The sequence below is a fragment of the Thermobia domestica genome, chromosome 7, assembly GCF_964235325.1.
Source record: "Thermobia domestica chromosome 7, izTheDome1.hap1.1, whole genome shotgun sequence".
NCBI lineage: Eukaryota > Metazoa > Arthropoda > Insecta > Zygentoma > Lepismatidae > Thermobia > Thermobia domestica.
The window spans coordinates 132,408,065-132,421,373 of record NC_137460.1 but is presented as its reverse complement, the minus strand read 5'-3'; the positions used below and the strand labels follow the sequence as shown (position 1 = coordinate 132,421,373).

General features: G+C 38.0%; 1 protein-coding gene across 1 annotated transcript in view; it reads left to right on the top strand.

Moving 5' to 3' along the window:
• Positions 1-3,221: 3,221 nt before the first annotated feature.
• Positions 3,222-13,309, top strand: part of LOC145689339 (phospholipase B1, membrane-associated-like) — a 29,033-nt gene continuing 18,945 nt past the window's right edge. The window contains exons 1-2 of the mRNA XM_081763485.1: positions 3,222-3,273; positions 6,887-7,113. Of these exons, the coding sequence (XP_081619611.1) occupies positions 3,222-3,273; positions 6,887-7,113 (279 nt within the window). The remainder of the gene's footprint in view (positions 3,274-6,886; positions 7,114-13,309) is intronic.

Sequence of the window (13,309 nt, the reverse complement as noted above, 5' to 3'; positions counted from 1 at the left end):
CACAGATTCCGTCAGTTGCCATTCGATCGACGATAGTAGAAACAAACCTAAAAAGCAAGATTGAATCTGGATGCCATAGTACTGAAGAGTTTACTACGGTTAAAGACGATTGATACATCCAATATACTATAAAATGTTTTAAGGAATAATTTTGCAAAAGGCATTGATAGACAGAATCGTGTCAAATACAAATTTTCGATATAATTCAAGGTATCTTATTAAACTTAATGTTACATTTTGTTTGATCCTTTTCCAGGTTTACTTCCGTCAGTACCACAACATGGTAAAGAACTCTCGGATTCAAATACCTATTCCAAAATCCATTCGTTTTCCTTGTAACACTTCCAGAAAGTTCCCACCTGCCACGAGTGTCCATCAGCTGAGGCCGTCGGATATCAAGGTAGTTGGTGCTCTGGGTGATAGTCTTCTGGCAGCCAATGGAGCTCTAGCAGTTTTTACACCTGAAATCCTCATTGAGAACAGAGGGGTCTCTTGGTCATCAGGTATGCATACCAATCCAGATCGTTTCCACATTAACAGAAATTTGTCATATATCATAGTATAATGCTGTAACTACAAATAAATCGCAAATAGAAAATCACATTTTCAATTTTATATCGAACATGTGATCAATGCTTAATAATAAATATTTTTAACCAAAATCACTCCAGAAGTATCTTAACAAAATCAATTTTGGCACACTGTCACTGTGTAGAATTTTGGGACACATTTGTTCAGTAGTAACTATATTCGGTGCCCCACCACTAAATTTTTTTGTTGTCTGCTATAGCCAATGAGGAAATTATTGTTAAAAATAATAAAAATTGTAAAAAAAAATTTGATGTAAAACATATAATATGGGGTTTAATTATGTCCATGGTGTACCAGACATTACGAAACAAATAGAAAATTTGTTACCCAGATACAAACATCAGTTTAATACCAAATACTATGCTATTGTAACCATGGTAATCTGTAAAGTGTTCAGGAATAAAATACAACATTATGTATACATACATAAAGAAAATGGTTAAAATATAAGATAGGGAAATAACTCTGGTGTTTTTGGGCTCTAGAAGTTATCTACTTCCACTCTCCTCCTATAAGCAGAATGTCAACGTGCCAAGAGGGGGAGAAGACCTTCACTCCTCGTTACAATAGATGTGGACTCCCTGCCTCGCACCCCAAGAATCGATCAATGACAACATTTTCTTAAGTTTGTATTGCCTCCGATAGTGTCATGGATTTCGTTGCCCTAGCCATATAAACTAGAGTTCAATCTCTGGACCTACAATTTGAAAAGGGCGAACACCTCAACACCTTCTCACATAGGATGGTATGTTGTTGTTGAACTCTTCCAAGTCAGCTGAATGACAAATTGACTTCGTCACTCGAAGTTCGTGGCTTTTCCAGGTAACCAGAGTGATGATAGAGCGCTGTTTTCTTACCTGTGACGTAGATACGACTTACTTTGCAGAAACAGGTGGAACTGACCTGATTTAGAGTAACAGTACACTTAGAAACCTCTTGGCTCAGTGGAAAAATGACGTATCGAATTTTGAAATGAGGAAGTAGGAAAAGGTGACAATCAGGAAAGGGAATGAGCTGACACTGAAATTTGCAGAAAAAGTAAAGTTACAATGTGTATCAGCCAGATACATGAGATTACATAAAATTCTGATGATTTCATTATAGTCATGCAATGTCGGCTTCAGAATGAATGTCCTCGGTTCATTGGTTCTATGGTCGAAGATAATTAAACATGCAATTCACTGAACAGAGAACCTGGCTTGGCTTCTGCTAGAATCGATAGTGGTATATTTTTTTATTACAAATGAGCAATATACCTATATTCGCAGCTTATCTCTTGTGCACATTCATTGGTACCAGTTCGTTCAAATTTTAACCGCTAGATAGGATGAGTACTTCTTCATTTTTTGTGACACATTTATGTTGTGTGTCGTCTAAAATATGTGTCGTGATCACATTTATGTTGTTGAGAATGAATCGAGCAACTTCTTCAGGAGGATTTCAGTTCTGATAATGAATTTTAAAGATATTTTGCATAAATCATTTCTGAATTACAATGTCAGTACAAGGAATTACAATAATTTCTAATACAATATCCTTTTTTGCTCAAAAGAGTTAACAAGAAACTTTTCCAAATGTAAGAACAATTATTATTAGAACAACATATCTCATTATATATTTTTTAAAAGACCGAACTTTGTATTTTTCAGAAATGTCTTTGAGATAAAACAACTTACACGAATAAGTCTGTCTGCAGAGAGTTAAGAAAGAAAGAAATTGTTTTGCTAAACACTGCATGTACTCTACATTACCCAGCATATTCGACGTTATTTGTTCAAAAGCATCTGCATAATTTTTGCCCTCTTCTGTAACCATGAAACTTCGGAATTGCGCAATTCGCGCTACCATAGAAAGTAACAAATTTAACTAATATAGAATGGAAATTAACTATTCTATTATTATTTTGAACGAAATATATTGTTATTTACATTTTTCTCCAATTGTAAAAGGAATATAATGACTCAATGTTTCGTAGGATACTGTGATACTGCTTTCGTGTAACTTTGAACCACTCAATTTCTGATCCCTGAATTAGTCCCATGACGGCCAGAATTCAGCAGACGTTTCACAATATTCGGATATTATTATACTACCAAATAATTTTCGTATAATTTATCAAGCTGAGTGAATGTGATTGGATCTGGAGCCTAATGAAGTCATCTATGATTAAAAGAAGCATGTTAGTGGTGGACGTCGAATTTCGACAATGGGTGGGGTTCATCTTCCCAACAACATATTATTTCAGCTGTTTGTATATATATATATATATATATATGTATATTGTAAGTACTAATTTTTGACTATTATCTTGCTCGGGGAGTTTAAACTCCAGAAAACTTCCTTACTGGACATAGGAGTTGGTTAAATTTAAGGAAGTTCACTTCGCACCTGAAACTTAAGAATTACCAGCATATGCTCCATCTAATGGGCCCGGTAGCTGAATTAGATCGTGTTTATGCAACCATCTAGTTTTTAACCACAAAGAATGATTGTGAAGTGCTTGAGTAAAAATGAAACTTTCATCTTTAGCGCAAGACAGTGTTGATGCATATCTCAAAAATTCATTTTAAGAAACAAACCCACACCGTACAGTGTTTGACTCATTTGTTTTACACTCTTGTATGCAAATAATGGAAATGTGGGAAGGAAGAGAAGAAGAACCCGTTGATAAACAGCAAACACGTATTGCAATACATACATACATACATACATACATATATATATATATATGAGTCTTGTGATTTTGCATACAATTAAATTCTAGTTATTTTCACGACAGCAAAAGAAGTGTTGTTTAAAATGTACTTGGCCCGAGTCTTTTTTAAATCATTCTATAAGAATTAAAGAGATGGAACGGAAATGAAATGAAATGAAATCTTTGAGTTTTACGTCCCACGATTATGCCGGCTAGGCTAAATGAGTCGGTAATGATGAGAAATGAATGAAATGGTGTAATAAAGAAAGTGGGAGGAAACGGGAGAATCCCGAGGAAACCCACGCAGACGATGTTTGACCACCACAAAGTTCACTTGGCACGAGCTGCGATCGAACTATCACCCAAGCACTAGAGGTCAACTCTCTACCACTGAGCCACCGCGGCCCGAAAGCGATGTAACGGATCACGAACTTCATGATCCTTGACCCGATCTCATTCGGTGATCCGGACAGAATCATAACCCGAAGAGACCCATGACTCGGAGTGATTCAGTATCACCCTGACAGACTCGGTATAACTAGGAGACGACAAAACACCGTCATACACATGTGTAGCATGTGTAAGGCTGGTAATTTAATTCTAACGAAACGATTCTCTCCTCTGTCTTTCTCTCTATCTATCTATCTCTCTCTACCTTTTTATTAAGTTAAGTATATAGGTCTAATTATCTTCCTAACTTTTTTGCGTTTGTATGCGTTAACACATTGTACTGAAAGATAACTAGAAGAATCACCCGAGTATAAACGCGGGAGAATCACAGAAAAGATAAGATACCGGTACATGTATTTCCTATAAAAAATTCTCAAAGTATAATCAAATGAATTTGTAAAACTTGTCGCTGAGAATATATAAAAAAAAATAATAATGCTGAACCCAAACAGTGTTTTGTTAAATCTTTTTGTGTAGTCTATGTTTAAAAATCGCTATATTATTTTTCAATATGGTAAGATGAATAAACATGAATATGTGAATACAAGACATAATACCTTTATTAAGAAATGTTACACTAGGAATCAAATAAATGAATGTTGTTTGAACTGCGTACACCTGCTCCCGTCCAAATCGAGTCAGATCGGAGGGGCGAGACTCAAACCTGGATGACCCAGACAAAAGTCCTGACCCGGTGACCCATGACTCGTTCCATCACTGATATGTATTGTCTTACTTTATTACAAATATGTCTGGTGACAGCATAACTAAGGTTCTTTTCTGTAGGGGCAATCATTAGTATTTGGGCCCCCTAGAAAAAGTTGTTTGGAACCCTTCTTCCCATCTTTCTCTTACTCTTTGTGGGCCTCTGGAGCCTGTGGGCCCTTCCGCACGTCAAGGTCTGCGGGGCCGTTAGTTACGCCCCTGGGCCCGTTCCATACATGGCAAATTAATTTACGAGACAATATTGACAAATCTCACAGCCACATGAATAAATATTATATCTAGGGCCCCTAATAGTAGACATTTTTTACTGAAATGGGCCCACGACTCATTTTTGTTTTATTTACCTTTTGTGTGCATTTATAATTTCATGCTCGTATCGTATATGGAGTAAGAAAATTTTGTCTTAAAGTGGACCCTCCTCGAACGACGGGGAGCTTCCCTGGAGGCAGTTGCCCCCCTCCTAACCCTTCACAAGTTACGGACCTGCCTGGAGAATACAATATTTTTATTATTATTATTTCTTAAATGAAATGGATCAAACGCGTACTTGATTACAGTGCTAAAATATATCTTATATCCAGGGCCGTGCCGTGGGGGGTGAGCGGGGCGACGGCCTGGGCGCGGAAGTAAGGGGGCGAAGAATTCGGGAGAAAAAAGGAAAAAAAAAGATAGAAAAAATGGCTTGGAATATATGTTTGGGGGCGCCGTCGTATACTCTCTCCCCGGGCACTGATTTTCCACGGCACGGCCCTGCTTATATCTTCAGTATATGCTGCTTATATTTCATTTTACTAATGTTATTAAACAAGATTTTGCAGAAGTAACTTTTGAACTTACGTTAAGCATCAATTGTTCATAATGTTTGTAAGTGAATAGTTGTTGATAAATATTACAGTAACAATTGCGAATGTAACTTGAAATCAATATATATCAATAGATAATATGTTTCACTTCTGTATTTTCTAATTATTGAAATGAAACTCGAAAGCAACTCGAAAACTTTACGACGCAGCGAGAATATGTGATTTTTACCTAATTTGCGAATGCATTCCTTTGATATTGCAACTACTGCTTTTACAGGCAACGTTTTAACGGCTGGCCGCACACTAAGGAAGGAAACAATAGGAAGCAAATGTTACAACAATAACATGTATTTATTACTTTTATTGGATCAAAAGATCCAATATATTTCAATCAAAAATATTCTTGTACTGCTTATATCTGCAGAAAGTTTAGCCAAACCCAAACTATCACTTAACAGTATAATGTGCTTATTCTGTAGAAAATATGAAAACTCGTTTTAGGGCCCGTTCAAAACTTTTCTGGCCCCTGATTCAAAAACCAATTGTCGATCAAGATCGCAATCTTTTGATGCATTTTTTTGGAATCATTCCTAAAATTCTTGGCCAATCCCAATCTTTTGATCTACTTTTTGGGATCATTCTTAAAATTCCTGTCTTTATTTAATATGTTGGGCAAGAACACTGCTTTATATAGCAAAAGCTACGAATTAGGAGAAGAAGAATATAAAAATGTCATGAATAATCTCAATTTGTAAATGTTTTCTTTTGCTGCCGCTAGAGGTAGATGTTTGCTTATACGTCGTAATCCAGTTGCTATGGTAACAGTTCCGTCGACATGTAATATAGAAGTGTACTGAATTGATGTGAAGCAATTTATAATTATTTTAAATATAGTGCCTCTAAGTGATCAAAACTAGTGTGTAATCCTTGAGTAATTATCGTAGTTATTAGCAACAGTATTTTATATGAATATACTATGATAAAGCTTAAATAAATCGAACTGTGGAGTGACGTTATAGTGTTACACGTCATTTTAGCTCCATTAAGGTTTGTCTGAGATCAGTTCTCCATAGATGTGCTATAAACGAACGTACATTGAAACTTGTCATTAATAGGGCGAACTCAATAGCCTACTTTCTATCAGGTTTGAATCTATGATTTGGATGAACTGTTACAAACTTGTGGATACATTTATCTCTCTTCGACACTCATGTACTCACTACAAACACTCAAAGTGATCTGATGGTTTTCTATGTAATTTGAGTCAATATGCGCTGTGGATGTGAATCTTCTGCGCACACTGAGGAAGCAAAGAGCTAAATTGCTCAGGCAAAATTGATTCTCAATACTTGCTTCTACCCGTTTGCTCCCTTAGCATGCGGCCAGCCTTATTATCAGATCTGCAGGAAGCTGATGCTATACAAGTGTATATTTGTTTAAAGAGTTTCCAAAAAAAGAGGTATAAACATTCTTATTTGACGCGATATTTTCTAAAATATTAAAAAAGATGCAGGTTGTTTTGGAACATCATTGTGTGTGTACTAATTTCTGTTTATAAAAGAGTATAGCTATTATGTCGTTATTCTACGAAACAATATGTTTTCTTTATCTGCATTAATAGGAGGACAAGCTACCTGGAGAGAATATGTGACTTTGCCTAATTTGTTGAAAGAATTTAATCCAGAGCTGGTGGGCTTCTCAACCGGAGATTCTACCTTCTTTCAAAAGGCGTCGCAATTGAATGTGGCAATACCAGCATCACTGGACGGAGATATAGTATCGCAGGCAACCATGCTTGTGAGCCGCATTCGGAATGACCCTCGTATCGATTTTTATAAGGATTGGAAGGTAATATCGAATGACGTGACATTCAATTTTCTTTAATTAAATTTATGACCATGATTTGAAGTGAAATGTTTCTTCGTTTATTTACAAGTAGGACATACTACAGTAGTAGTAATGGGTAATGGTGCCATGGCTCCTGCTCAAAGGACATGGACCAGAAATGCATAGGACCACCCACGGTCACCTCGAGTACCTTGACCTATCTCAGGAGGACCGTATAGGACCTCGTTCCCTTTGATGGGTATAAAATTATCAAAAATATAAATTTCGGAGCTTTTTGACCTATCTACGTTATTCTCCTTGATGAAGTCTTATTACCTTAGACCTATGTTATTGTCTTTGATGATGTCTTATTACCTTATATCGTTACCATGGTCCAGAGGCCAGGGTTGATGGGCCACCAAAACTTACAGAGGTGCATACTCTGCTCCTATACTACCATACCAAATTTTTAAATTTGGCAATTCCCAAATTTAAGAGCTGGTCCTACTTACCCCTGCCAAAATTTAAGGGTGGGCCAATGTACCCATGACAAAATTTAGAGCGGTTGTCCTATGCACCCCTGGGCAGGGGCACAAAATTTCGGCCAGGTGCTGCAATTACTACTATATTTGTATACAGTATTATCAATACTAGTTGTTGTCCCCAAATCTTCGACCCTCTCTCTATATGGTAGGTTAAAATCGTCTTCATTAAAAGTTCTAAGTTTTTACTTGTCCTCTGAACAGCACTGTACATGCTGTGTCAGCATTATCCATTTTTACTGAAACAATACAGTTTATGTTGCAATTAAATCATAACAATATATTACTGTAGAAATGCACAAACATTAATGTTCAAATCTACGGTAAATATGGTTACGTCCATTTTGACGTCTTGTCCTATTTTGAAATAATTAAGTTTGAAGAATTGCAAGAATGGAACCATGACTGCTTAATACCATAATGGGAATATTTGGAACGTAGCAAGTTGTTTCATAAAAGGTAATAGTAATCTAATACTTTACGGTTTGTAGAATGAGCTTCCAAACAAGTAAATGTTGTGAAACAGGCCCTCAGATTAACAACTTCAACTCCTGGCTCCCCATAACCATTTCATGGTGGAGACACATCAAGCGACTGAAGCGAGTTTAATATTGGCTATTTGGTTGATTTAAGTTTATCGTCCCTTTCAGCAGCGAGGATACATGAGACATGGACGTACAGTTTAATTGGGAACTGGGTACAATAAAGTATAATGATGACAGTATTATAGGGAGCTAGCTTGTTTACCAGCGGGGACTGAGGTAAAGGGGGAAAATTTCAACAATTTTTCTGCCTGACTCTTGCAATACTCCCTTGCCCTCCTTCTATATGTCAGCGTTGCCAGGGTTAAAAATTTGTCACATGAATGTCATTCTGAAGAGTTAGTGTGAGTTGGTTATTTGTTGTGTGCTGTTGTGGTTGCGGTTTTGTTGCTTATTATTCATTTGACAATGGCTTCACAGCGTAAGAGAGGGCAAACTATACACAGCGAAGCTAGAGAAGTAATAAGGAAAGCCATAGTGCAGTGTGACGAAGAAGCAAAGGACAAAAACTGAAGCATTTGTTATCACAGCCTAATTTGCGTGTGTCCACGTATACAGGGATCTTTGATAGGGATTGCATAATTGCATAAACTCTTTGAATTAAGTGAGTATTAGCTGAATTTTTTGACAACGCACTGGCAACCCCGCCCAGGACCGTCGAGTGACCGTTTCTTGGCGACGGGGTGGGGAACCTGCCAATCAACTCTGAATTCCTCAGCCTCGCATTAAAGCTAGCTCCCTATAATACATTATAACTAGTCTTCGAGACGCCGCCCGCACGTCCCAAATTTGCTCGGCCTACGAACTGGTATCATATATCATATTTCAGGATTTGTTTATGTTCTTCCTGCACAAGAATACATTTATGAGATTATTTTTTGTAAAAAAAATATAAACATTGTTTTCTCCTTTAGAATGCGCATTTGAATCAAAGTGTATTCATGTCGGTTGAAATGGTAACTTGTGTTCAAAAATTCATTTCAAATGGTTGGCCCGTTTTCCCATGATGATGAGATTGACAACCCCTAAGTTATTTTTTATACGTTGAGGGAACAAATTAAAAACTCTCCTCCTCTCGTGAAAGATGGAATTTCCGGAAACGCTGTGGAATACGCCCACTTATTTGGAATAAGAAGTTCATATACCAAGTTGCATATCCCTAACATGTTTCTAGTCTTAAAGGATTTAGAGATATGACCATTTTATTATAACAATTGCAAATCCCACCTTTCTCTCTTTCTTCCTAAGAAGAACATCTAAAAAACGTTGAACACGTTCTTTATTATCGTAAATTAAAAATCAAAACAATTTTCATGTCTCTAACATAAAGGGATTTCGAGATGTTGCCATCTTACTTTAACAATTGCTAGCTCCACCATCTTTTTTACCCGCCTTTTTTTCCGTTGTAAGGGAAATATAAAAAAGCGCTGAAAACATGTCGAATTATTTTAAACGGGAAATCTATATTCCAAATTTCATGTCTCTACTCAGAGATTCGAAGATATGAACATTTTACTATAATAATTGCCATTTTCCCCTTCCTTCACCGTTGATTTCTTTTTAAAAAATCATTCTTTAGTGGTACCGTTCGTTACAATCTTATGCACTGCCAAAATTTCAATATTCTAGTTTTAAGAGCTTTGGCCTAGGCGTTGATCAGTCACTCAGTATTTCCTTTATACAGAAAGATAATAAGCTAGTAGTGTAAACTCATTATGTGTTTCCGTGTTGCAGGACCCTAAAATATTTCAGAAATCATAGTTATTTTTGTTCTATGCGTACATACAAAGGGCACTAGGAAAGCTTTACAATGCGACCTTATTTCTTATACTTTTTCAAAGTACTTTCCACCACACATTACATATTTTTCCATTCTTCGAAGCCAGTCGTCGAAGAAACTCGGCCATCTTTCGACAGAGATCTGGGCACACTCATCATCCCATGCCCTGAGTAGGGCGTCATCGCTTGTAAAACGCCTTCCTTTCAGTTTGGTCTTCACATGGGGGAACAGCACGAAGTCACAGAGAGCGAGATCTGGACTGTACGGAGGGTGTTCTAACAGTTTTAGTCCAGTGCTGGCCAAATACTCTTAGCAAACTTTGGAACGGTGCGTTGGAGCGTTATCGTGGTGAAGAAACCATGTGTCCATTCTTGAGTTTGGGCGCAACTATTTGAGAGGTGTAAGAGCTTTAGGCAGACATTCCTCGGTATACCACTTTCCTGTTACTGTCTTCTGTGTTTCTAAGACAACTTGCTCGACAGTTCCACACACACTAAAAAATAACGCCACCATTCTCTTCTTCACTGATGTGGACTCTCGCATAGCCACGGGGGGTCTCTTCATCTTCGAACACCCACATTTTGTTTCGAGCCTTGGTCGGGACGTCATAGTAATACAGCCAAGTTTCGTTACCTGTCACAATACTATTCACAGAGGAAGATTTTCCAAATTTAAATTTTTCACCATTTCACGGCACCATGAAGTACGGTGTGCCATCTGCTCCTCGGTCAAGTCATTTGGTATCCAAATGGTGCAAAGCTTTCCAACTCGAAGGTGATTGCGAAGAATAGCACGAACTGCTGGTGCATTAATGCCCAAGCATACCTCTATTTGGTGGTATTAACCCGTCTATCTGTCTCAAGCATTTTTCTTACTGCAGCAATGTTTTGTTCTGTCACAGAAGAAGATAGCCGACCTGACCTTGGAGCGTCCTCAAGGCTGAAATTTCCTTTTTGAAACTCTCGGTACCACCTAAATATCGTTCTACGATAAGGATAATCCTCTTGAACCACAGGCGTCATTTCTTCTAAACACTGATCAAGACTTAAACCATGTGCAAAATTGTAGCGCAAAATTGCCCAATATCAGTTTTTGACCATGACATCTCCACCTTTTTTCAGTAACACAGCTGAAAATCAACTGATACTAAGACAATGACTAGAGCTTCTACAGTGCAGGTTTGGACATGTTTAAACTCGCGCTAAGTTTCAAACTCCTGTGATGATCCATTCTGTTCTTTTGCGAAACTTTCCTAAGCGAATTTATAAAAAATATTCAATTTACTACTATTCGAATATTAAAAAGCTTTCCCGTTGATGTAGTAAGTAGTGCGTGCTTTTGGTGCACGGAATCCCGGTTTGATTCTCGGATTAAGAAACTTAAAATTTGATGGAATTACGGTAGTCCCGAATCTACCGTGAACTGTAGATCCACGTCTCATACAGTGTCGGTGCTAAAATGGCACGTTAAACTCAAACAAGTCAATCGAATTTTACTCTTCTTTTTGGAATCCCCGGAAAATTCAGTCACGACCCGACACTGTCTTTATGTTCACAGTTGTTTAGATATTAATACAAAAGGCATTTTAAAAATACTTTTTGTACTTATATGTAATTTTCACTACTTTTTGTGGTCTGTAAATATATATACGAGGGCTATCCAGAAAGTAGATTACGTTTTCGTCTGTGTCCGCTAGGGGCAGGGCTAGCGCGGCCATCTTGGGGTCAGAGCGTTGCGCAGCTCAGCCGGCATCTAGCCGTGCTAGTGAGAGGTTCGTGCTGTGCTCCGTTAAGATACTGTGACGGTTTGAAATGTCTGCGTTAATTGAAAATCCCGCGAGCTGCGAGGTGCGTGCAGTAATAAGGTTTCTGACAGCAAAAAACTGTAAACCGATAGAAATCTATCGGCAGCTGTGTGAAGTGTATGGGGACAACATTATCACTGAAGGTGGAGTGCGACAGTGGGTCATAAGATTTAAAAATGGCCGAACCAATGTTCACGACGAAGATCGAAGTGGGAGACCCAGCAAAGTGACTGCCGAACTTGTCGAAAAAGTCGATGTTAAAGTCCGTGAAAATCGAAAGTTCACAATAACGGAACTTTCTTTGAGTTTTCCACAAATTTCGCGAAGTTTGTTGCACGAAATCATCAGCGAAAAGCTTAGTTACCACAAGTTTTGTGCAAGATGGATTCCAAAAATCTTGACAGAGGACCACAAAAATCAGCGAATGGCTGCAGCGTTGCACTTTTTGGACGCCTACAATAAGGATGGTGACTCTTTACTCGATCGCATCGTTACTGGTGACGAAACATGGGTGAAACACGTGAACTGTGAAACGAAATTGCAATCAATGCAGTGGGGGCACACAGGTTCTCCCCAAAAACCCAAGAAATGCATGCAAGCAATGTCGGCAAGGAAGATGATGGCGACTGTTTTTTGGGACAGAAAAGGTGTGATTTTGGTGGACTTCCTGGAAAGAGGCACTACAATATACGCTCAAAGGTATTGCCAAACTCTGCAAAACCTCAGAAGAGCAATTCAAAACAAGCGCAGAGGAATGTTGAGCTCTAAGATCTTGTTGATTCACGACAACGCCCGGCCCCACACGGCAAATGTCACGCGTGAAGTTCTTGAATCTTTTCAGTGGGAGTTGTTTCCTCATCCGCCGTACAGTCCCGACCTGGCACCGAGCGACTTCCACCTATTCCCAGCAATGAAGAAGTGGCTGGCTATGCAGCGTTTTGATGACGACGAACAGCTGCAAGAAGAGGTAACGAAGTGGTTGAAGTCGCAGGCGGCCGAATTTTTCGACGAAGGAATTTCCAAGCTCGTACATCGCTACGATAAATGCCTTAATTTGAATGGTGACTATGTCGAAAAGTAGTATTTGTGTGTGGCTTTCATCTGTATATAATAAAATTTGTTTCCTATACTTTGTTGATTTTTTATTCCAAAACGTAATCTACTTTCTGGATAGCCCTCGTATATATTTTTTAAAGTTGGAAATTCTTGTACTAGGTGTAGTTTAAAGCACAACCAGATAAATAATATATCATATAAATAAAGTTCCTTTATCGAACAGCTGTCAATAATGGACACCTCCATAATATGAACAGATTCTTTTATCCCGTGAAAAATACATGTATTCTTACGAGATAGAACCATATTTTTTTTTTTTAAGGAATACAGACATTTTGTTTTCTTCCTCGTTTTAATGACCTCCTCATAACAGACAGGAATTGAAGAGCTCGGTGCAAGAACTTTTTAAAGCAGATCCACTCTTTAAAAGTTTTCAGGAATGACCGGGTATCGTTCTACCCCCGATACGTAGCCTGTTACACCTCCTTTCCCT